General features: G+C 40.8%; 1 protein-coding gene across 4 annotated transcripts; it reads right to left on the reverse strand.

Annotated features, from left to right (window-relative positions):
• Positions 1-896: 896 nt before the first annotated feature.
• On the reverse strand, positions 897-18,671 carry LOC105484755 (alpha-1,3-mannosyl-glycoprotein 4-beta-N-acetylglucosaminyltransferase C-like). 4 transcript variants are annotated; one of them, XM_024793751.2, is made up of 5 exons: positions 18,490-18,671; positions 18,234-18,363; positions 16,908-17,082; positions 15,830-15,986; positions 897-2,133 (listed from the first exon to the last, which is right to left on the reverse strand). In XM_024793751.2, exons 3-5 carry the CDS (start codon positions 17,013-17,015, stop codon positions 998-1,000), a joined length of 1,401 nt encoding a protein of 466 aa, XP_024649519.2. In that variant the 5' UTR covers positions 17,016-17,082; positions 18,234-18,363; positions 18,490-18,671; the 3' UTR covers positions 897-997. The 4 variants fall into 4 exon arrangements, with proteins under 4 accessions (XP_024649519.2, XP_024649520.2, XP_011744983.2 ...); XM_024793752.2 differs by having other exon boundaries at positions 16,908-17,116; XM_011746681.2 differs by lacking the exon at positions 18,234-18,363.
• Between the last annotated feature and the right edge of the window lie 46 nt (positions 18,672-18,717).

Here is an 18,717-nt window from a genome sequence, read left to right on the forward strand (position 1 = left end):
ACTAGAGAAGCTAGCAGAAATCACAACACATTATTTTTAGTAATTTTAATGGTGTTTACAAAGGAATGCTCTGGCATTTTGGCTGATTATGTAGAAGGGAACTGTGCCTAAACACAAAAGGTACTCAAATAAATGTTTATGGAATGAACGAATACCTTATAATGGAAAAATGAGATCACAGAGAAAAGAGTCATATTCTTAGCTGATTGACTTTTTCCTGTCACATAGGAAGTTGTCTTTAACGAATCCATTTCCTGGCTGGTGGAAGGACTTTTGTCTTCTCTCATGCACCGTTACAGTCTTCTGACGTGAGCATCAGTTAGTCTTACTCACATGTTCCTATTCTTTGTAGAGGTCTGGCATTACTGATCCAAGGAAAGAACTTTGGATGGTAGACCCTTATAGACAGAACACTGGAGAAGGAGCTGGGCATAGTGGCTCATGCCAGTAATCCCAGCACTTTGAGAGGCTAAAGTGGGAGGATTACTTGAGCCAAGGAGTGTGAGACCAGTTTGGGCAATATAGTGAGACCCCATGTCTACAAAAAATAAAAGATTAGCTGGGCCTAGTGGCATGCATCTGTGGTCCCAGCTACTTGGGAGGAAGAGGTGAGAGAACTGCTTGGGCCTGGAGTTGGAGACTGCAGTGAACTATGATCACGCTACTGCACTCCAGCCTGGGCGACAGAGTGAGACTTTGAGATAAAAAAAAGAGAGGGAGAAAGAAATAAAAGAAAAGAAAACCAGAGAACGTCTTAAGAAACCCCTTCTACCCACCCATGACTCTAGGATCACCCATGAAGGTGACCGAAAGGATGTTACCTTCTCTTGGCCTTTCAACATGCTGTGTCTTCTGTACTTAGAATCCTGAAAGGACCTAGTAAAGAGATATACCTGACCAATTTCCAGACTTTAATGTTTTGTTACTTCTGTAGACTCTCCCTCCAACCTGAGCACTCCCAGAAGTCCTACTGGAATCTCCACATATTACTTAAACGTTACTTAATCCAGAGGTTGATGTGCCTGACTATTAATCCTGAGGGCAGAGCAGCTGTTACAAGCAGTCTCACACATTTCACCTTCTTCCCAGACTCTTCAGATAACACCTGCTTATCCAGGATGCCATTCACCAGTAGCCCCAGCAGAATGTAGTCATCACAGTCATTAATCCGATTGGTAGGGTCATAGCCCAGTTCTACCTGTCCCTCTTTCACCTGATTCTCCTCTTTCAGTTCAGAGCCAGTCAGCACCTGAACTCGGAACACTGTAGCAGGTATGTCCAAAACCACAGTCAGGTGGCTGCCAGCCTTAGCCTCCTTGATATAAAAGAAATTCTTATCCAGACTATAGGCATTCATAAGAACAGAGGCATTGGTAACATTCAGACTAGTGTGAATGGTGGCAGCAGGGTTGCCAGGAGGGCCAATGTTATTTCCCTCAAACTCTTTATCTGTGAGGCTGTTCAACTGACCTTCAAAGGAGGAGTAATTGCCCATGTGCTGGAAGAGGGAGGGGAAGAATTGGATTGGTTTTTTCTGCATGAGAAGGTCACGGAAATGGGAGAGAAGGTAGTCACAGGGCATTTCTTGGTAGAAGAGGAGAAGGAAGCGAACAAAGCAGGGGAGATCTCTGGCATGAAAGAGTTTTCCAATGAAGCCCAGCCTAGAGAACTCCAGAGTCACCCAAGCTTTTCTTTCCCAGGCAGACAGTATAGTAGCAATCTGGGAGACAAATCCAGGAGCACATTTCACATCATCTTCGATCATCAGGAAATAGTCAGAATAGTTGGTAGCAAAGTTCATCAGGAAGGCATAATCCATATTTTGCTTGGAGCGAAAGGTTACATGGGTGGGAGTGTCATTAAAGTTTTTCTTAAGGTTCTTTAAGGGAAGATAGCTTTTAAGAGGAGTGTTGATCACTACTAGCTGTCTGGCCTGGACGTATGGTTGAAAGAGGGTTGAGATATTGGAGATCATTTGATCAAGCCAGTTGGGATCAGGATCTGCCAGGTGTACCAGAACAGTGAAGTATTTCTGCTCAGACAAGGAGGAAGCAAAGAAGAGAGATTGCAGGGTGTCCAAGAGGTAGCTTCCTTGGGGACGCTGCACTGAAGAAATCCCTATGGTCAGCAGTTCTAGGATTGGGGAGAAAAAGGACCTTTGTCAACTCAGAGAAATTAGAAAAGTATTTGCTATGGGTAAGGCTATGATATTCTCTTAGGTCTTTCCATATGCCAACTTTTATATATTTCTGTGGTTATTTTACATTTTCTCTCTCGCAGGACTGACCACAGACCATATTAGGAGTTAATATCTGGTCACAAGTTGAGAGTTCTTTTAAAAATCACTGCTGTTGAAAACAATTGTGGGGGAAATGGATAAAGATGACAAACTAATATTTGCAGCTATGCCCCACCCCAAATTCCTTCTACCCCAAATTTCACTAAGCTTATGCCTATAATTTCAACCTCAGGTGTGAATCTCAGCACTTTGGGAGGCCAGGGTGGAGGATCACTTGAGCCCAGGCATTCAAGACCAGCCTGGGCAACATGGCAAAACCCATCTCTACAAAAATTACAAAAAAACTAGATGGGTGTGGTGGCATAGGCCTGTGGTGCCAGCTACTTTCGAGGTAGGAGTGGGAGGATACTTGAGCCTGGGAGTTTGAGGCTACAGTGAGGCGTGATTGAACTACTGCACTGCAGCCTGGCCAACAGAGTGAGACTGTGTCTCAAAAACAAACACACACACACAAACAAACCAAAACTTCCAACACCCTTACCCCAAAAAACAAAAACAAAATTCCAATTAAAAAAACAGAAAGATTGCCCTGAACCACACTACTTGGAGAACCACACAATTTGGAGAATTCCTGGAAGATAGAGAGACTACAGAACAGGACTGGTGGAGAAGTATAAGCAGAGGAATGCACAGTCCAAAAGATATGCAAGAAAACACAACTGCACAGGTGCATCTTTCTACAGAAGGCCTCAAAAAAATTTGAAGTTCAGAGCCACCAAATATAAAGTAGAGGAGTGAGCCCTGGGATGGTCCTCTGGATATTTGATTATAGAACTATTTCCAGGACCACTGGGCTAGTGCCCACCAAGGGGCTGGTGGTGGCAATGTCCATTCTCACATTAAAGTTCTAAGTATTTTTGTGTAAATAAAGTGGATGTTCTGCTAGGGGAAAGGGCATGGCGTAAGTCCTGTGGCTGAAAAGAGCATCAGAAGTGACCCCAGATGTCACTCCTGCCTTACAATCGAATGAGGCAGGTTTCCATAATCACAACCCACTTTTACAAAGAGGCAAACAGGGATGGCTCTTAGAGGGAAGAAGTTCACTGTTCACTCTAGATCCTCAAATATTAATCTGAAACAAGAAGCTTCAATATAACGGAAGAGAAACAACTAAATCAGAAAGAAACTACAGAAATAGAAGCTAACAGAGGAAACAATGATTGAAGAATGCCAAATAAGTCAAATAAATACTCAGATCAGAGAGGAAATCACATTCTTTGGCAAAATAACTGGCTGATATGAATCATAAAGAGTTGTAGAAAACATTAGTATGAGGACTTGACCAAGTTCAGGTTAGATTTTGGGGCAATAATACTTCATGCATTAGTGATGTGTTCTTTCATCTGAAGGCACAGAATAGCAGGCTGCTTCTGTTTTTATGATGTTAGCAGCCTTTGATGTTCAGTGCCTAGATCTGTTAATACATTACTGGTTGCAATATGGTGATATTCTAAGTTGAGCATTCCTGCTTTGTGTATTATCTGGAATGTTTCCGTAAAGAGAAAATTCCCCTCATTCACTCTTTGGTTACCCAGTTGTAGTTCATACAGAAAAGCAGGATAAATGCTGGTTCCCTTTTATCAGGTTTCAAATAAAATAATGACTTGGTTCCCTAGCATTCTCAAATGGTGACAAAATGTATCAGGTTTTTTTTTGTGGGGGAGATCCTTATAAACTCATATATTTCATGTGTTTCAAATCATGGAAATTTTATTCTCTCTCTCTCTCTTTTTTTTTTTTTTGAGACGAAGTTCGCTCCTGTTGCTCAGGCTGGAGTGCAATGGCACGATCTTGGCTCACTGCAACCTCTGCCTTCCAGGTTCAAGTGATCCTCCTGCCTCAGCCTCCCGAGTAGCTGGGACTACAGGTGCCTGTCACCACATCCCGCTAATTTTTGTATTTTTAGTAGAGATGGGATTTCACCATATTGGTCAGGCTGGTCTCAAACTCCTGACCTCAAGTGATCCACCCGCCTTGGCCTCTCAAAGTGCTGGGATTACAGGCATGAGCCACCATGCCCAGCTGGAAATTTTATTCTTATTGATGCTTAAATTATCCTGTCTTTGGCAAATAAGCTCTTGAAGTTGGATCCTGAGCTGTTCTGATACAACTTTAGTCGTTTTTATAAAGCTTCTCTGCTGTCTTCTATGACATTTCCTGCCTTGGATTTGGAATCATCCACTTTTTACAAGGAGCCCCTCCCCTTGTTGTAGTGGAAAATGAGAGTTAGAGTCTATGATCTGGCACCAAGGGTGCTCACTGTTGGTCATTTCTAGGCCCTTGTGGACAGAGCTAGAAATATTTAAAAAAAAAAAAAAAAAGATAAAATACATCATGAGTTCATACCGATATTTTAAAACACATTCCATTAAAAATGCATCTAAACTTAAAGAAAAAAGTAGGTTTTCATTGAGAGTTCTTTGTGTTATTAAAACCGACAAATGTAAACACTCCTGAACTTCATCTTCTTTGGACATAATAAATAGCTTAGATCTGTCTCTTGAATTTTTAAAGTACTTGAATCAAGGCTGGGCATGGTGGCTCACACCTGAAATCCCAACACTTTGGGAGGCTGAGAGGCAGGTGGATCACCTGAGGTCAGGAGTTCAAGACCAGCCTGGCCAACGTGGTGATAACCTGTCTCTATTAAAAATGCAAAAATTAGCTGGGCATGGTGGCTCACCCCTGTAGTCCCAGCTACTCAGGAGGCTGAGGTGGGAGAATTGCTTGAACCTGGGAGGCAGAGGTTGCAGTGAGTCGAGATCTCACCACTGCACTCCAGCCTTGGTGACAGAGCGAGACCCTGTCTCAAAAAACAAAACAAAACAAAAACAAACAAAAAAAAAAAAAAGAAAAAAGAAGTACTTGACTCAGGAAGATCTTATTCTGTCTCAAGGTTTATTTCTTCTATTAAATACTGTTGTAACCTATGGAGATCAAACAGGTGTCACAGTCAGACTTCAGGAGGGTACATGGTGCCAAAGTGAACCGGTTCAGCAAGAGAATCACAAAGCCCTGATTGAACTGACAGGAAAAAGACCACATGTTCTCCAGCCAAACACTTCAGTAGCAGCTGCCCACAGGATTCTCAGTGACAGGGGAAATGGGACACATATTCTTGCTGCAGAGGCCAGTGAGGACCACAGGTAGATCAAGGCTGGCTCTATACTTTTGGGAGCAATGAACATATAGTTAGGGATTAAAGCTGTGGGATTGGATGAGGTCACCAAAATAGTGAGTCTAGACTGAGCCCTAGGGTACATCAACATTTAGAAGTTGGAAAGAGAAGATAAATCAGCAAAAGAGACTGAGCATCTACCAGCAATGCTGGAGGAAAACCAGAAGAGTTTGGAATCCTGGAAGCAATGGAAGGGAATGTTGAATGAAGAGGGTCATTTACTGTGTCAAATGCTGTGATAGGTCAAGTAAGATAGAGATTGGAAGCTGACCAGTGGGTACAACAACATGGAAACCATGGGCTACATAACCAAGAGTAATTTTGTTGAAAAGGCGAAGGCAAAAATCTGTGGTGTTAAGAGAGGTTTGCTTTCTTTTATCAAGATTTGAAAAATATTATAATGTGTTTGTATGATAAGAGGAGGGAGGGAAAATCTGTGGCCCACGATAGAGAAAATTGCTTGAGTGATATTAACGAGTGGTCAAGAGAGGTGAAATCTAGTGTGAAGGTTCAGAGGCTGTAACTAGATAGGAGCGTGGACAGTGCACCTGTACTGAGAGAAGGGAACTTTGCTGATGACTGATCATGAGTTCTAGAGGGCACAGTGGAAGACATCAGAAGTTGAGGAGGTGGGAGTTAGGGTCAGAAAAGAAGACACATGGAGCCTTATGAGAAGAGACTGTGTGGGATGAGAACTGCCTTGGGTTTCTTGTAGTAACCTGGCACATGCTTTTCTTAAACTAGGAATATCCATCTTCTCATGCGGAAGTTTCTTAAATCTCTCATTCCCACTTCCCTGTCCTTGATTGGCTTATTTCTTTACTGAGATGATCACTCTGACATGCACTGACCCACAGTTTTCTTTTAGGGCTGGGTGTGGGGAACAGGTCCCCCAAAATGTGGCCATAAACTGGCCCCAAAACTGGCTATAAATAAAATCTCTGCAGCACTGTGACATGTCTATGATGGCCATAATGCCCACGCTGGAAGGTTGTGGGTTTACCGGAATGAGGGCAAGGAACACCTGGCCCGCCCAGGGTGGAAAACCGCTTAAAGGCATTCTTCAGCCACAAACAATAGCATGAACGATCTGTGCCTTAAGGACATGCTTCTGCTGCAGTTAACTAGCCCAAACTATTCCTTTATTTCAGCCCTTCGTTTCCCATAAGGGATACTTTTAGTTAATCCTGTTTCCCATAAGGGATACCTTTAGTTAATCGAATATCTATAGAAACAATGCTAATAACTGGCTTGCTGTTAATAAATATGTGAGTAAATCTCTGTTCGGGGCTCTCAGCTCTGAAGGCTGTGAGAGCCGTGATTTCCCACTTTACACCTCTATATTTCTGTGTGTTTGTCTTTAATTCCTCTAGCGCCGCTGGGTTAGGGTCTCCCCGACCGAGCTGGTCTCGGCACTGGGTTATTACAGGTAATGTGCACATGCAGCCTCCTTCTCAGCTTTGTTAGACTTTCGTGCTCAGTGGAGTGAAAAACAGGAGCAAGATTCTGTTCATCTGAATGGTTAAATGCTTGTTCTACAGACCCAATTTCTTGGGTTTCTATTTTGTTTCTTTAAATCTGAGACCAGAGGACACTGGAACAGGAGGGGGTGGGATGCACTCCAAAGCTGATTGTGTTCTTGGATCCCGGACACATCTTCAACCCAGCTTCATGTGAAGAAAAAAGCGGGAGATGTTTCATTTAACTACCTATCCAACCTCTATGTATTTCTGAATTGGACCCAAGGTTAATAGGAAAGAGGGGTATCTGGAAAAATACTTCATTTAATATCAATGTTAAATGAAATTCAGCTCTATACATTTTATAAAACACACACACACACTACAAAAATGTCGAAAATATAGTACTGAAAAATATATTGTTTAAATGTTGACAAATAGAACTCACCTATTTCAAAGCTACATATGAAATAAAACTTTAGAAATCTAAGCAAAAATAAATATATCCACAATCACACTGGGAAATATTTAGCCTCTCTGGAAATCAATAGATTAAGTAAATGAAAATCAAGAAATAGTTTTTACTAAAACAATTAACAAAATTCATCGTGTGTACGTGTGTATGTGTTTGTGTATGTGTGTGGTGCTCATCAGCTCATCAGATGACACACATTCCTTTCAGATATCCATAGAAAATATTGGCTATGCATTAGACCATGAAGACAATTTTACTTTTAATTGTCCTGAATATTGTAATTTTATATCTCATATTCTTTGATTATAATGCAATAAAGTTAAAACTAATCATGAAAATCTAACAGCATCCCTTTGGAAATGAAAAGTCACTGTTCTAAATATCTCTTGGGTTAAACAGGAAATCCAAATGGAAATTAACAGGTACTTAGAAATAAATGGAAATAAGAACATGGTAGACCACTACCTGTGGGACATGGTTAAAGTGGGAGTGGGACGTAGAGAAGTAACATCTTTCAGTGTATTTTCTCGAAAGCAACATGAAAAGAAAATAAATAAAATGAGAAAATAAAGAAACCAGGCAAAAATAAAACCAACAGAAGCAGAATGTGGAATTAAGAAGATAAAAGCAGAATGTAATTAAATATAATAGATTAAAAACTGTAAAAGATCAATAAGAGGTGTTTGTTAGAAAAGTTTAATCAGGCCGGGCACGGTGGATCACACTTGTAATCACAGCACTTTGGGAGGCTGAGGTGGGCGGGTCACGAGGTCAGGAGATCCAGACCATCCTGGCTAACACGGTGAAACCTCGTCTCTACCGAAAATACAAAAAATTAGCCGGGTGTGGTGGTGGGCGCCTGTAGTCCCAGCTACTTGGGAGGCTGAGGCAGGAGAATGGCATGAACCCGGGAGGCGGAGCTTGCAGTGAGCGGAGATGGCACCACTGTACTCCAGCCTGGGCGACAGAGCGAGACTTCGTCTCAGAAAAAAAAAAAAAGAAAGAAAGAAAAGTTTAATCAACTAAACTTACAGTTTTTTGTTTTTGTTTTGAGAGAGTTTTGCTCTTGTCACCCAGGCTAGAGTAAATGGTGAGATCTCAACTCACTGTGGCCTTGCCTCCTGGGTTCAAGCGATTCTTCTGCCTCAGCCTCCTGAGTAGCTGTGATTACAAGCATCTGCCACCACACCCAGCTAATTTTTATGTTTTTAGTAGAGATGGGGTTTTTCCATGTTGGCCAGGCTGGTCTCGAACTCCTGACCTCAGGTGATCCATCTGTCTTGGCCTCCCAAAGTGCTGGGATTACAGGCGTGAGCCACTGCACCCTGCCTAAACCTATAGTTTAAAATGGTGAAAACATAAATAATATTAAGAATGAAAATATGTCACAAGTAGATAAATGAAGACTTTAAAAATTATTATAAATACAAAAACTATTAAGAAAATATACAAAATTTACGAACTGGCATGCCACAAAAACCAAAAAACTATAAATGATCAATAGATACATGAAAACATGCATGATCAACAGGCAGTTGCTCAACCTACTGGTAGTCAGGGAAGAGCAAATTAAAACCAAAGAATTACAGCAGTTGAAAAATCTGGGCCAGGCGTGGTGACTCATGCCTGTATTCCCAGCACTTTGGGAGCCTGAGGCAGGAGGATGGCTTGATCCCAGGAGTTCGGGACCAGCCTGGGCAACATAGAGAGACACCTACCATCTCAATTAAAAAAAAGAAAATCTGACAATACTAACAGATGGCAAAGACATGGAACAACAGGGCTTCATATCTTGATGGTGAGAATAAAGAGTGAACGAGTAATAACTGTGATGGGTGTGCTTTTTTGTTTTTATTTTGGTAGGCCATTTTAGGGATCAATTTGGCAAAATCTAATAAAGGAGAAGATATGGATGTCTTATAATCTAGCAATTTTACTCCTAGGAATATATCCTAAATAATTGCTCATGTGTGTTCATACAGATTTGTGTACAAGAATATTCATAGCAACATTGTTGTTAATAGAAAAAACTGGCAGTAACCTAAGTGTCTATCAACAGGAGAATGAATCAAAACATTGTGATGGTTCATTCAACACGAAGTCGAAGTCGAATGTTTTACACAGAGTATAACACAAATGTAACATTAGGTGAAAAAAGAATGAATAGGAAGTAAAAGGAATCTCACAAACATTAAGTGAAAAAAGTAAGTTCTGGAAAAAACACACACAGTTTTATACCATTTTTATGAAGTTTAAGAACAGGCAATTAGGCCAGCTCATGCCTGTAATCCCAGCACTTTGGGAGGCCCAGGTAGGTGGATCACTTGAGGTCAGGAGTTTGAGACCAGACTGGCCAACATGGTGAAACCTCCTCTCTACTAAAAAAATACAAAAATTAGCTGGGAATGGTGGTGGGCACCTGTAATCCCAGCTACTTGGGAGGCTGAGGCAGGAGGATTGCTTGAACCCAGGAGGCGGAGGTTGCAGTGAGCCTAGATTGCTCCATTGCACTCCAGTCTGGGTGACAGAGTGAAACTCCATCTCAAAACAAAACAGAACAAAATGAAAACAAACTGCCGAAATCCTAGAGGAATTAAAGACACACACATAGAAATATAGAGGTGTGAAGTGGGAAATCAGGGGTCTCACAGCCTTCAGAGCTGAGAGCCCAGAATAGAGATTTACCCATGTATTTATTAGCAGCAAGCCAGTCATTAGCATTGTTTCTGTAGATATTAAATTAACTAAAAGTATCCCTTATGGGAAACAAAGGGAAGGGCCGAATTAAAGGAATAGGTTGGACTAGTTAACTGCAGCAGGAGCATGTCCTAAAGGCACAGATCGCTCATGCTATTGTTTGTGGCTTAGGAATGCCTTTAAGCGGTTTTCCACCCTGGGCCGACCAGTTGTTCCTTGCCCTCATTCCGGTAAACCCACAACCTTCCAGCGTGGGCATTATGGCCATCATGAACTGTCACAATGCTGCAGAGATTTTGTTTATGGCCAGTTTTGGGGCCAGTTTATGGCCAGATTTTGGGAGGCTTGTTCCCAACAACAAACAAACAAACAAAAACACAAAAAACAGGCAATAATAATATTAGTTTGGAGTAATTAATTGTAAGTTTATTGAGAAATATAAGGGAAGTATAAACATCAAATTCAGGACAGCATTACCCCTGGTGGAGGGGAAAACAAGGGAGATTGACTGACGGGCCTGATTCAATCAGGTGAAAGAGCACAACTGAGGCTTCTGTGAAGAAGAAGAAATCCCACCTGTGGATAGCAGCTTCTGTTCTTGCCCTGGCGTTTCCAGCCTCCCCATACTGATGACCCACCTATGGATTTTGGACTTGCCTTTCAGATCCCACAATCGCCAATTTAGTGCAATAAATCCCTTAATATATCTGCTACTGGTTATGCTTCTTTGGTTGAATCCTGACTGATATATCTACTTTAGGCTAAACGCTTTGTACTTTAACTCTATGAAAAGTTGAGTAAGATTTCCATTGTTTGATACTGCAGTCCACCTACTGTATCCTCTCTGAAGAGATTAAGATAAAAGTGCTTTTGATATATTGTAAACCTCAAACACAGCACAAAACTTTGTTTATCCTTTGACACATATAAGTTAAAAAATTAAGAAAACATCATAATGATGAACTATTATAGAAGAATTTCTATGGAAGTGAGGAATGGGACAAAGATGCTTGCGTCTACTTATAATGGTCAATGAAATAATGTAAGAAATGAGAGAGTGAAATGTCGGAAAGAGACAAAGTTGTCACTATTTGCAGATAATATCATGGTCTGCATAGCTAACTCAAGAGAATCTGATGAACGATTAGAACCAACAAGAGAGTCCAGGTGTGGTGGCTCATGCCTATAATCCCAGGACTTTGGGAGGCTGAGGCGGGTGGATCACCTGAGGTCAGGAGTTCAAGACCAGCCTGACCAACATGGCGAAACCCCATCTCTACTAAAAATACAAAAAAAATTAGCTGGGCATGGTGATGGGTGCCTGTAATCCCAGCTACACAGGAGGCTGAGGCAGGAGAATCGCTTGATCCTGGGCAGCAGAGGTTGCAGTGAGCCGAGATTGTGCCACTGCACTCCAGTTTGGGCGACAGAGTGAGAATCTGTCTCAATAATAATAAAAAAAGAACCAAGAGAGTTCATTAAGATGATAGATAACAGATCAGCACAGAAACAACTAGCATTTTTTCAAACTTACAATAACCAATTATCAGACGTAGTGGAAAAGGAAGCCACAAAGTGTGAAGAACTGCAATATATGGGGGAATGTACCTAAAACAAATGACAAAGCTTTAATGAAGCCCATACAAGAAGCCTGGAATACATGTAGATACATAACACATTCTTGAATGGTATGATTCATTATTAATTACTTTTTTTTTTTGAGACAAGGTCTCACTCTGACACCCAGACTGGAGTGAAGTGGCATAATTTTGGCTCACTGCAACCTTTACTTCCTGGGTTCAACTGATTCTCCTGCCTCGGCATTCCAAGTACTGGAATTACAGGTGCCCACCACCGCACACGGCTAATTTTTGTATTTTTAGTAGAGACGGGATTTCGCCATGTTGGATAGGCTGGTTTTGAAGTCCTGACCTCAAGTGATTTCCCTCACCTCAGCCTCCCAAAGAGTTGGGATTACAGGCGTGAGCCACCACGCCAGGCTATGATTTGGTATTATAAAGATATCAATGAACTCCAAGTCTATCTATACATTTAATGCAATCTCAGTCAAGAGTATGTTTTACATGATGTTTAATAAGCTAATTAAAAATTCATCTGGAGGAGAAAAAATAAAGAATAGACAATAATTTGAAATAGGACATAAATAAGTGGGGGAGGAAGGATTAGTCTGACAACATATACAATAAACCATTAGAAGCTCAAATCATGTGGAATTAGTACAGGAACATTAAAAAAGTCAATGGAACAAAATGATTTTCAAAAATAAACCCATGCACATATGGGAGTTTCTATGACAAAGGTGGCATTTCTTCTCGGTGGGAGGAAAAGATGGAATATTCAGTAAATGGTTTTGAGATCACAGGATATCCAATTGTAAATAAAGTATATTATTTATCTCAGATCCTAATTAAAAATAAATTTAAACTATGTAAAATATTTCTACCTGAAATAGAAAAATCAGAAGAGTATTAGAAGAGCATATAGTAAAATTTTCCAAAAATAATATCGTAATAGGGACTTTTCCCCCAAAACAGTCATAAAACCTAGAAGCTATAAAAACCAAGAATGAATTTGATTATAGAAAATATTCTTTTTTTCTTTGCCTGCTTCATTTTTCCTTTATATGACTATATACGATTTTTAAAATTCATATGACAAATAACCATGAACAAAAGACAAGTGGCAAAGAGGGACATATTTAACAATAGATAAATGCAATGATATGTATATAATATATAAAATGAGCACTCATTATATATTTTAAAACTCCTAGAAATCAACAACAAAAAGCAATCAACACGGTAGAAAATTACCAGAGGATATGAATAGACCATCCACAGAGTGAATAAATATGACCCTTAAACATAAAAAAAGCTCAACTGTCAAAATAATCAGGGATATCAAATTATCACAAATATCACCAAATCAAAAGAAATATTTTCTGCCCTTCAAACTGACAAACAACAGCAGCACTGGCAAGATTGTGAGGAAATAGATATCCATAAACTGACGTGATTAATAGTATGCTTTTTTTCCATGCAATTTTGAGGTGTCAATCAAAATCCAAAGTGCATGTGCTCTTTCACTCATTAGTTCCACATACAGGAATATTTCTCGTAGAAATATTTTTACATATGAGCAAAAATATATTAATTGTGATGTTGTTTGTAGCACAAAAAGTTGAAAACAATTGAGTTCTCATCAATAAGAATAGTCAAGTAAATTTTTTTACATCCACACTATGTTGATGACAGCACTTAAAAAAAGAAGGAGGTAAGGAAAAACTCTCCAAAATATACACTTTTTTTCAAGGCAGGGTCTCCTCCTGAATTTTTGCAAACTATGCATCCATCAGAGGTCTAATATCCAGCATCTATAAAGAACTTACACAAATTTGCAAGAAGAAAAAAGCAAACAACCCCATTAAAAAGTAGGCAAAGGAAAGGAACAGACACTTTTCAAAAGAAGACACACATGTGGCCAACAACCACATGAAAAAAATCTGTCACTGATCATTAGAGAAATGTAAATCAAAGCCACAATGAGATACCACCTCACGCCAGTCAGAATGGCTATTACTAAAAAGTCAAAAGCCAACAGATTCACAGATTCTGGTGAGGCTGTAGAGAAAAAGGAATGCTTACACACTGTTGGTGGGAGTGTTAATTAGTTCAACCATTGTGGAAGACAGTGTGGCGATTCCTCAGAGACCTAAAGACAGAACTATCATTCGACACAGCAATCCCATTACTAGGTATATACCCAAAGGAATAGAAATTGTTCTATTGTAAAGACACATGCATGCGAATGTTATTGCAGCACTATTCATAATAATAAAGATATGGAGTCAACCTAATGCCCATCAAGGAAAGACCAGATAAAGAAAATGTGTACATATATACCATGGAACACCATGCAGCTATAAGAAAGGAGATCTTGTCTTTTGCAGGGACGTGGATGGAGCTGGAGGCCATTATTCTTAGCAAACTAATGCAAGAACGAACAGAAAACCAAATACTGCATGTTCTCACTTATAAGTGGGAGCTAAATGATGAGAACACATGGAAACATCGAGGAGAACAACACACACTGGGGCTTACTGGATGGCGGAAGGCGGAGGAGGGAGAAGATCAGGAAAAATAACTAATGGATACTAGGTTTAATACCTGGGTGATGACATAATCTGTACAACAAACCCCCATGACACAAGTTAACCTATGTAACAAACTTGCACATATACCCCTGAATTTAAAGTAAAAGTTAAAAAAAAAAAAAAAAGACAAGAGTCTCCCCTGTGTGGCCCAGAGCTGGAGCACATTGGCACAATTATAGCTCACTATAGTCTCAAACTCCTGGACTCAAGTATTCCTCCCGCCTCAGCCTCCCAAAGTGTTGAGATTACAGGTGTGAGCCACCAAACCCAGAAAACATGTACAAATGAATGAAAGAAAAAAGCAAATCTCAGAACAATACATATAAGATGGCCTTTAAAAATCCCCCAGACATGTATATATGTACGTGTTAGAAAGATATCTGGATCTCAAGAAGGGTACTTATTAGACTTCTGGGGGAGAGGACAGGAATGAGGGAGAAAAAGGAACTATCACTTTTTACTCGCTATACAATATGTATATACTTACAATGTATTGTATGGAAATAGTTTATAATGAGAATATGTTTGTTTACTACAAATGAAGTTCCATAAAGACTGCAAGGGTAGCCCACACTGAGGATGAAAAGGGCAGGATCTCCATCATATGGACAGTCTAAAAAGCATCAGAACTGATTTTGCTGATCTGAAACATGTGCTAGTCCTGGCTGTGCTCTCCAGAATCATCTCTGTGCCCCAGATCTATGAAAGCATACTTCTCAGGCTTTAATGTGCATACCAATCGCTTGGGGGTCTGGTTAAGATGAAAATTCTGATTCTGTAGGTCTGGGGAGGACCTAAGATTCCACATGTGGAACAAGCTGCCAGACAGACGCTGCTGACGTCCATGGACACTAGCTATCAGTCTGTGGACCACAGCACGAGTGGCTAGCTATTAGATGCTCTTTAGAGCCCCACAGAACCCGACGGGACTACCCACTCAAGACACTGCATTGTCCCCTCCCTAGTTCTTTCCCTTTTACTCAGTCCCCCTTCCCATAGTTTTCTCCTGTACTTTTCCCATTGTCTCCCTTGTTTCATCAGAAAAGGGACTGGGAGATTCATGGAGTCAGAATTGCTATCTTTTGCAGTCAAATTCTTTTTTTTTTTTTTTTTCTTTTTGAGATGGAGTCTTGCTCTGTCACCCAGGCTGGAGTGCAGGGGCGCGATCTCCGCTCACTGCAAGCTCCGCCTCCCGGGTTCACGCCATTCTCCTGCCTCAGCCTCCCAAGTAGCTGGGACTACAGGCGCCCACCAGCGCTCCCTGCTAATTGTTTTCATTTTTAGTAAAGACGGGGTTTCACCATGTTAGCCAGGATGGTCTCGATCTCCTGACCTCGTGATCCGCCCGCCTCGGCCTCCCACAGTGCTGGGATTACAGGCGTGAGCCACCGAGCCCGGCCCTTTTGCAGTCAAATTCTATAGGCCTGGTCCTTCATTTCAGCATCCCTGTTTTCTTCCCGAGTTATCTGTTCCCTTTCCTTTCCACTTGCCTTCCCCCTCTACCCTTGCCTAACCTGGATGATCTACACCCCTGGTGGACACTCACTTTTTACTGTGGGAGAGGCTCCCAGCAAGATGTGGGAGTTCACATTTTCAAGCGGTTCTGAGTTTTTCTGCATATCTTTGAAGGTTTTCATGTGGTTTGTTCTACCAGGATTGATCTGCATTCGGGCTCTCTGCCAAGCTACCATCTCCTTTTCCTTCTGAGGAAAGAGTGAGTTTTAGCTCTGTGATTCATCCCTTTTGGGAAAAATGGTTAGTTACATTTCCCTTTGCATAATATAATGAAATCACCTTCAGGATACAGGGCAGGTTGGCTCAAGCTCAGTTCAAACTTCTTCCTTCTCTTCTGAAGCAATCCTACCCCAGGGGTTGTTACATATATAGATTATGGATCCTGGAGTAAAGGGAGTTGGGATTTCTCTAGCTCTCCTTAGCTTTATGTAGGGAATGAGACAATGTCTAGCTCTGCCATTCTTCACCCACAATTATCCTTTTTGATTACAGTCTAGTATGGGTCACCTAATCCCAAGAAGGGCATAGCATGTGTTAAGCATGAGAGATACAGAAGGCCAGTTAAGCACCCCAGTGCTTCACTCTAAATTTTTTCCCACTGGTGGCATTTCACCCTTCCAAGTTCATTCACCACCCTCCCTTCTTTTCTTTGCCTTTTCTGGGTTCTGGCAGAATTTTCTCTGCTCCTTAAAACTTTTCTTGACTTGGAGAAATGACTTAACTGTTGTGAGCTTCAGGATCCTAATGCATAACTTTAGGGATAATGTATAACTTTGAAAACCAAGGGAACTTTTCTGTAATGGGAAACTTACCAAACAAGAAGAAAAATCTCTACATCATCAATTGCTATAAGAAAAGGGCAAACTCTGACAAAGCATTAAATCAGTGTTATTTCTTCCCAGCCCTGAATTTTGTTTCTTCCAGAGTGTTATCATCCCTTATTGTCTCCATCAAGGAAAAATATGTTGATTCCTCAAACTTGCTTGTCTTTTTTCTTCCTTGAATGTCTATAGCATTTGTGACAGTTTCATTTAAATAGACACTCAGATAAATGCTTTCTTTCATTCTGTCCAGGAAAGTTTGCCCCACTTAAAATTTCTGGTACTCACCAAAGACAGGAAACTTGCAGTATCAAAGGGATTTTCGTCAATGAAATAGTAGATTGGGAGCACTACTGCTGTTGCAATAATGATGAGTTTCCATAGAAAATCTCTCATGGTGCTGGGGTTGGAAACTTGCAGAGCTGTTTCCCGATCTGTGATCCTTCAGTGTATTCTTGGATGTCTGAAATGTACACACTACTGAGAAAAGTTTTCATCTGATGGTAACATAAAAAAATTCAAATTACAAGATTATCAAAAATATCAAATTATAATTATCATTGAATAAGTATAGTTTCCAAAGCCAGTAATATTAAACCTGGGGTTCTTATATATATTCTTAAGAATCCTTAATGATTTTTTTCCCCTTAAAAACAGAGCTATGCCTTTCTTACGTTTGAGAAACACAGATGTATAAAAATGCATGCAAAGTGCCCTTAATATCACAGCTTCAGTTGCCCCCACTCTTGCCTGCAAGTCTCCATATCCATTCCTTCATTTTCCTTCTTCTGGACACCAACGTTTAATTAAATTTCCAGAGCTCTTTCTTACCTTGATTGCCCCAACTCCAAAGTCCCTGACATGATTTCTGCCAAAGGCAAGGTGAAGAGAAGAGACCTTGATTCTGTTTTAATAGGAGTTTCCAAGTGCATTATAGAGAACATTTCTTATTCACACATTTGAACCAGACAGCATTCATCGAGGAGGTAAGGAAGGCGTGATGGGAATAGAGAGGGTGTGATCTCTAATGAGTATTTGTAATAGAAAAATCTTGCAAGAGCCTATTGACTCCTTCACCCTACTGACTCTCTGGAGTCAGGAAGATATTTTTGCAGACTTTACTCTAGTTTGTGTATATATATCCTACATTAAGCATCATGGAATGTTCTAGAAGGAGATATCTGAAGCCTTTAATTCTCTCTCCCCTCCAAGTTCTATCCTTTCCAGAGTGCCCACTGCGCCCTGTCTACCACTAACTCTTATGTTCCATACAGATGTCGATTTGGCTCATGTTGAGCCAGTTCTGTGAGGTGGAAATCTTTATCAGTTGCTAAGCACCCTCTTCCTCATCTCTTTCTACGATCCTCGATGGGATCAGAACACACTGAAGCCATATCCAAAGGCTGTAGCTCCAAGAAGAAAAGACAGTGTGTTATTTTGTCCTCTCCAAACCTGAACCTTGAGCCACCATTTCCTCTTGTATTTAGATGTGATAGTCCTATGTTCCCACAGGTTTTCCTGCCTGATGCCAGAGACTGTTTTTCCTGTATATCACTGCTTCTCAGGGGCTTTGGGAGCAAACTCAGATTCTTCCAGGGCAGTCCTCTCCATTACCTGAAGTCTGGACCCTTTTTGGTTAGGCATTCATCTTTCATGACTCTTTTTCATGTCAGTTTCTTTTGTTCTTCTAGATGACTCATGGAACAAAACGTAGACATGGCACTTCTAAGCACTTGTTAAGGACCTAAGGTAGGTGATGAATGGCATCAAGTCAGAGGTCCCAGGGACAATTTCCCTTTCTGACATGAAACTTCCAGTCCCCCAGAACTTTTGAGGGGACAGTAAATAAGGAGATTGAAAAGGTCCTCACCTTGACTGGAGTTGTAGTTTCATTTGAGATTTTTTTTTTTTTTTTCCCCTGGATGCACGGCGACTGACCTGACCTCTATACCACTTGAATGTTCAGGGCTTTCCCCAAAGTCAAGAAGAAGAAAATAAAATGTTTGGGGACCCTGGGATGGGGCCAGAAGGTGTATGCATCCTCTGAGGCAAGACAAAGTTAGTCAGATGACACCCCCTCCCATGACAACCATTGTTC

The sequence above is a fragment of the Macaca nemestrina genome, chromosome 1 (genome assembly GCF_043159975.1).
Source record: "Macaca nemestrina isolate mMacNem1 chromosome 1, mMacNem.hap1, whole genome shotgun sequence".
In the NCBI taxonomy this organism is placed as follows: Eukaryota; Metazoa; Chordata; class Mammalia; order Primates; family Cercopithecidae; genus Macaca; species Macaca nemestrina.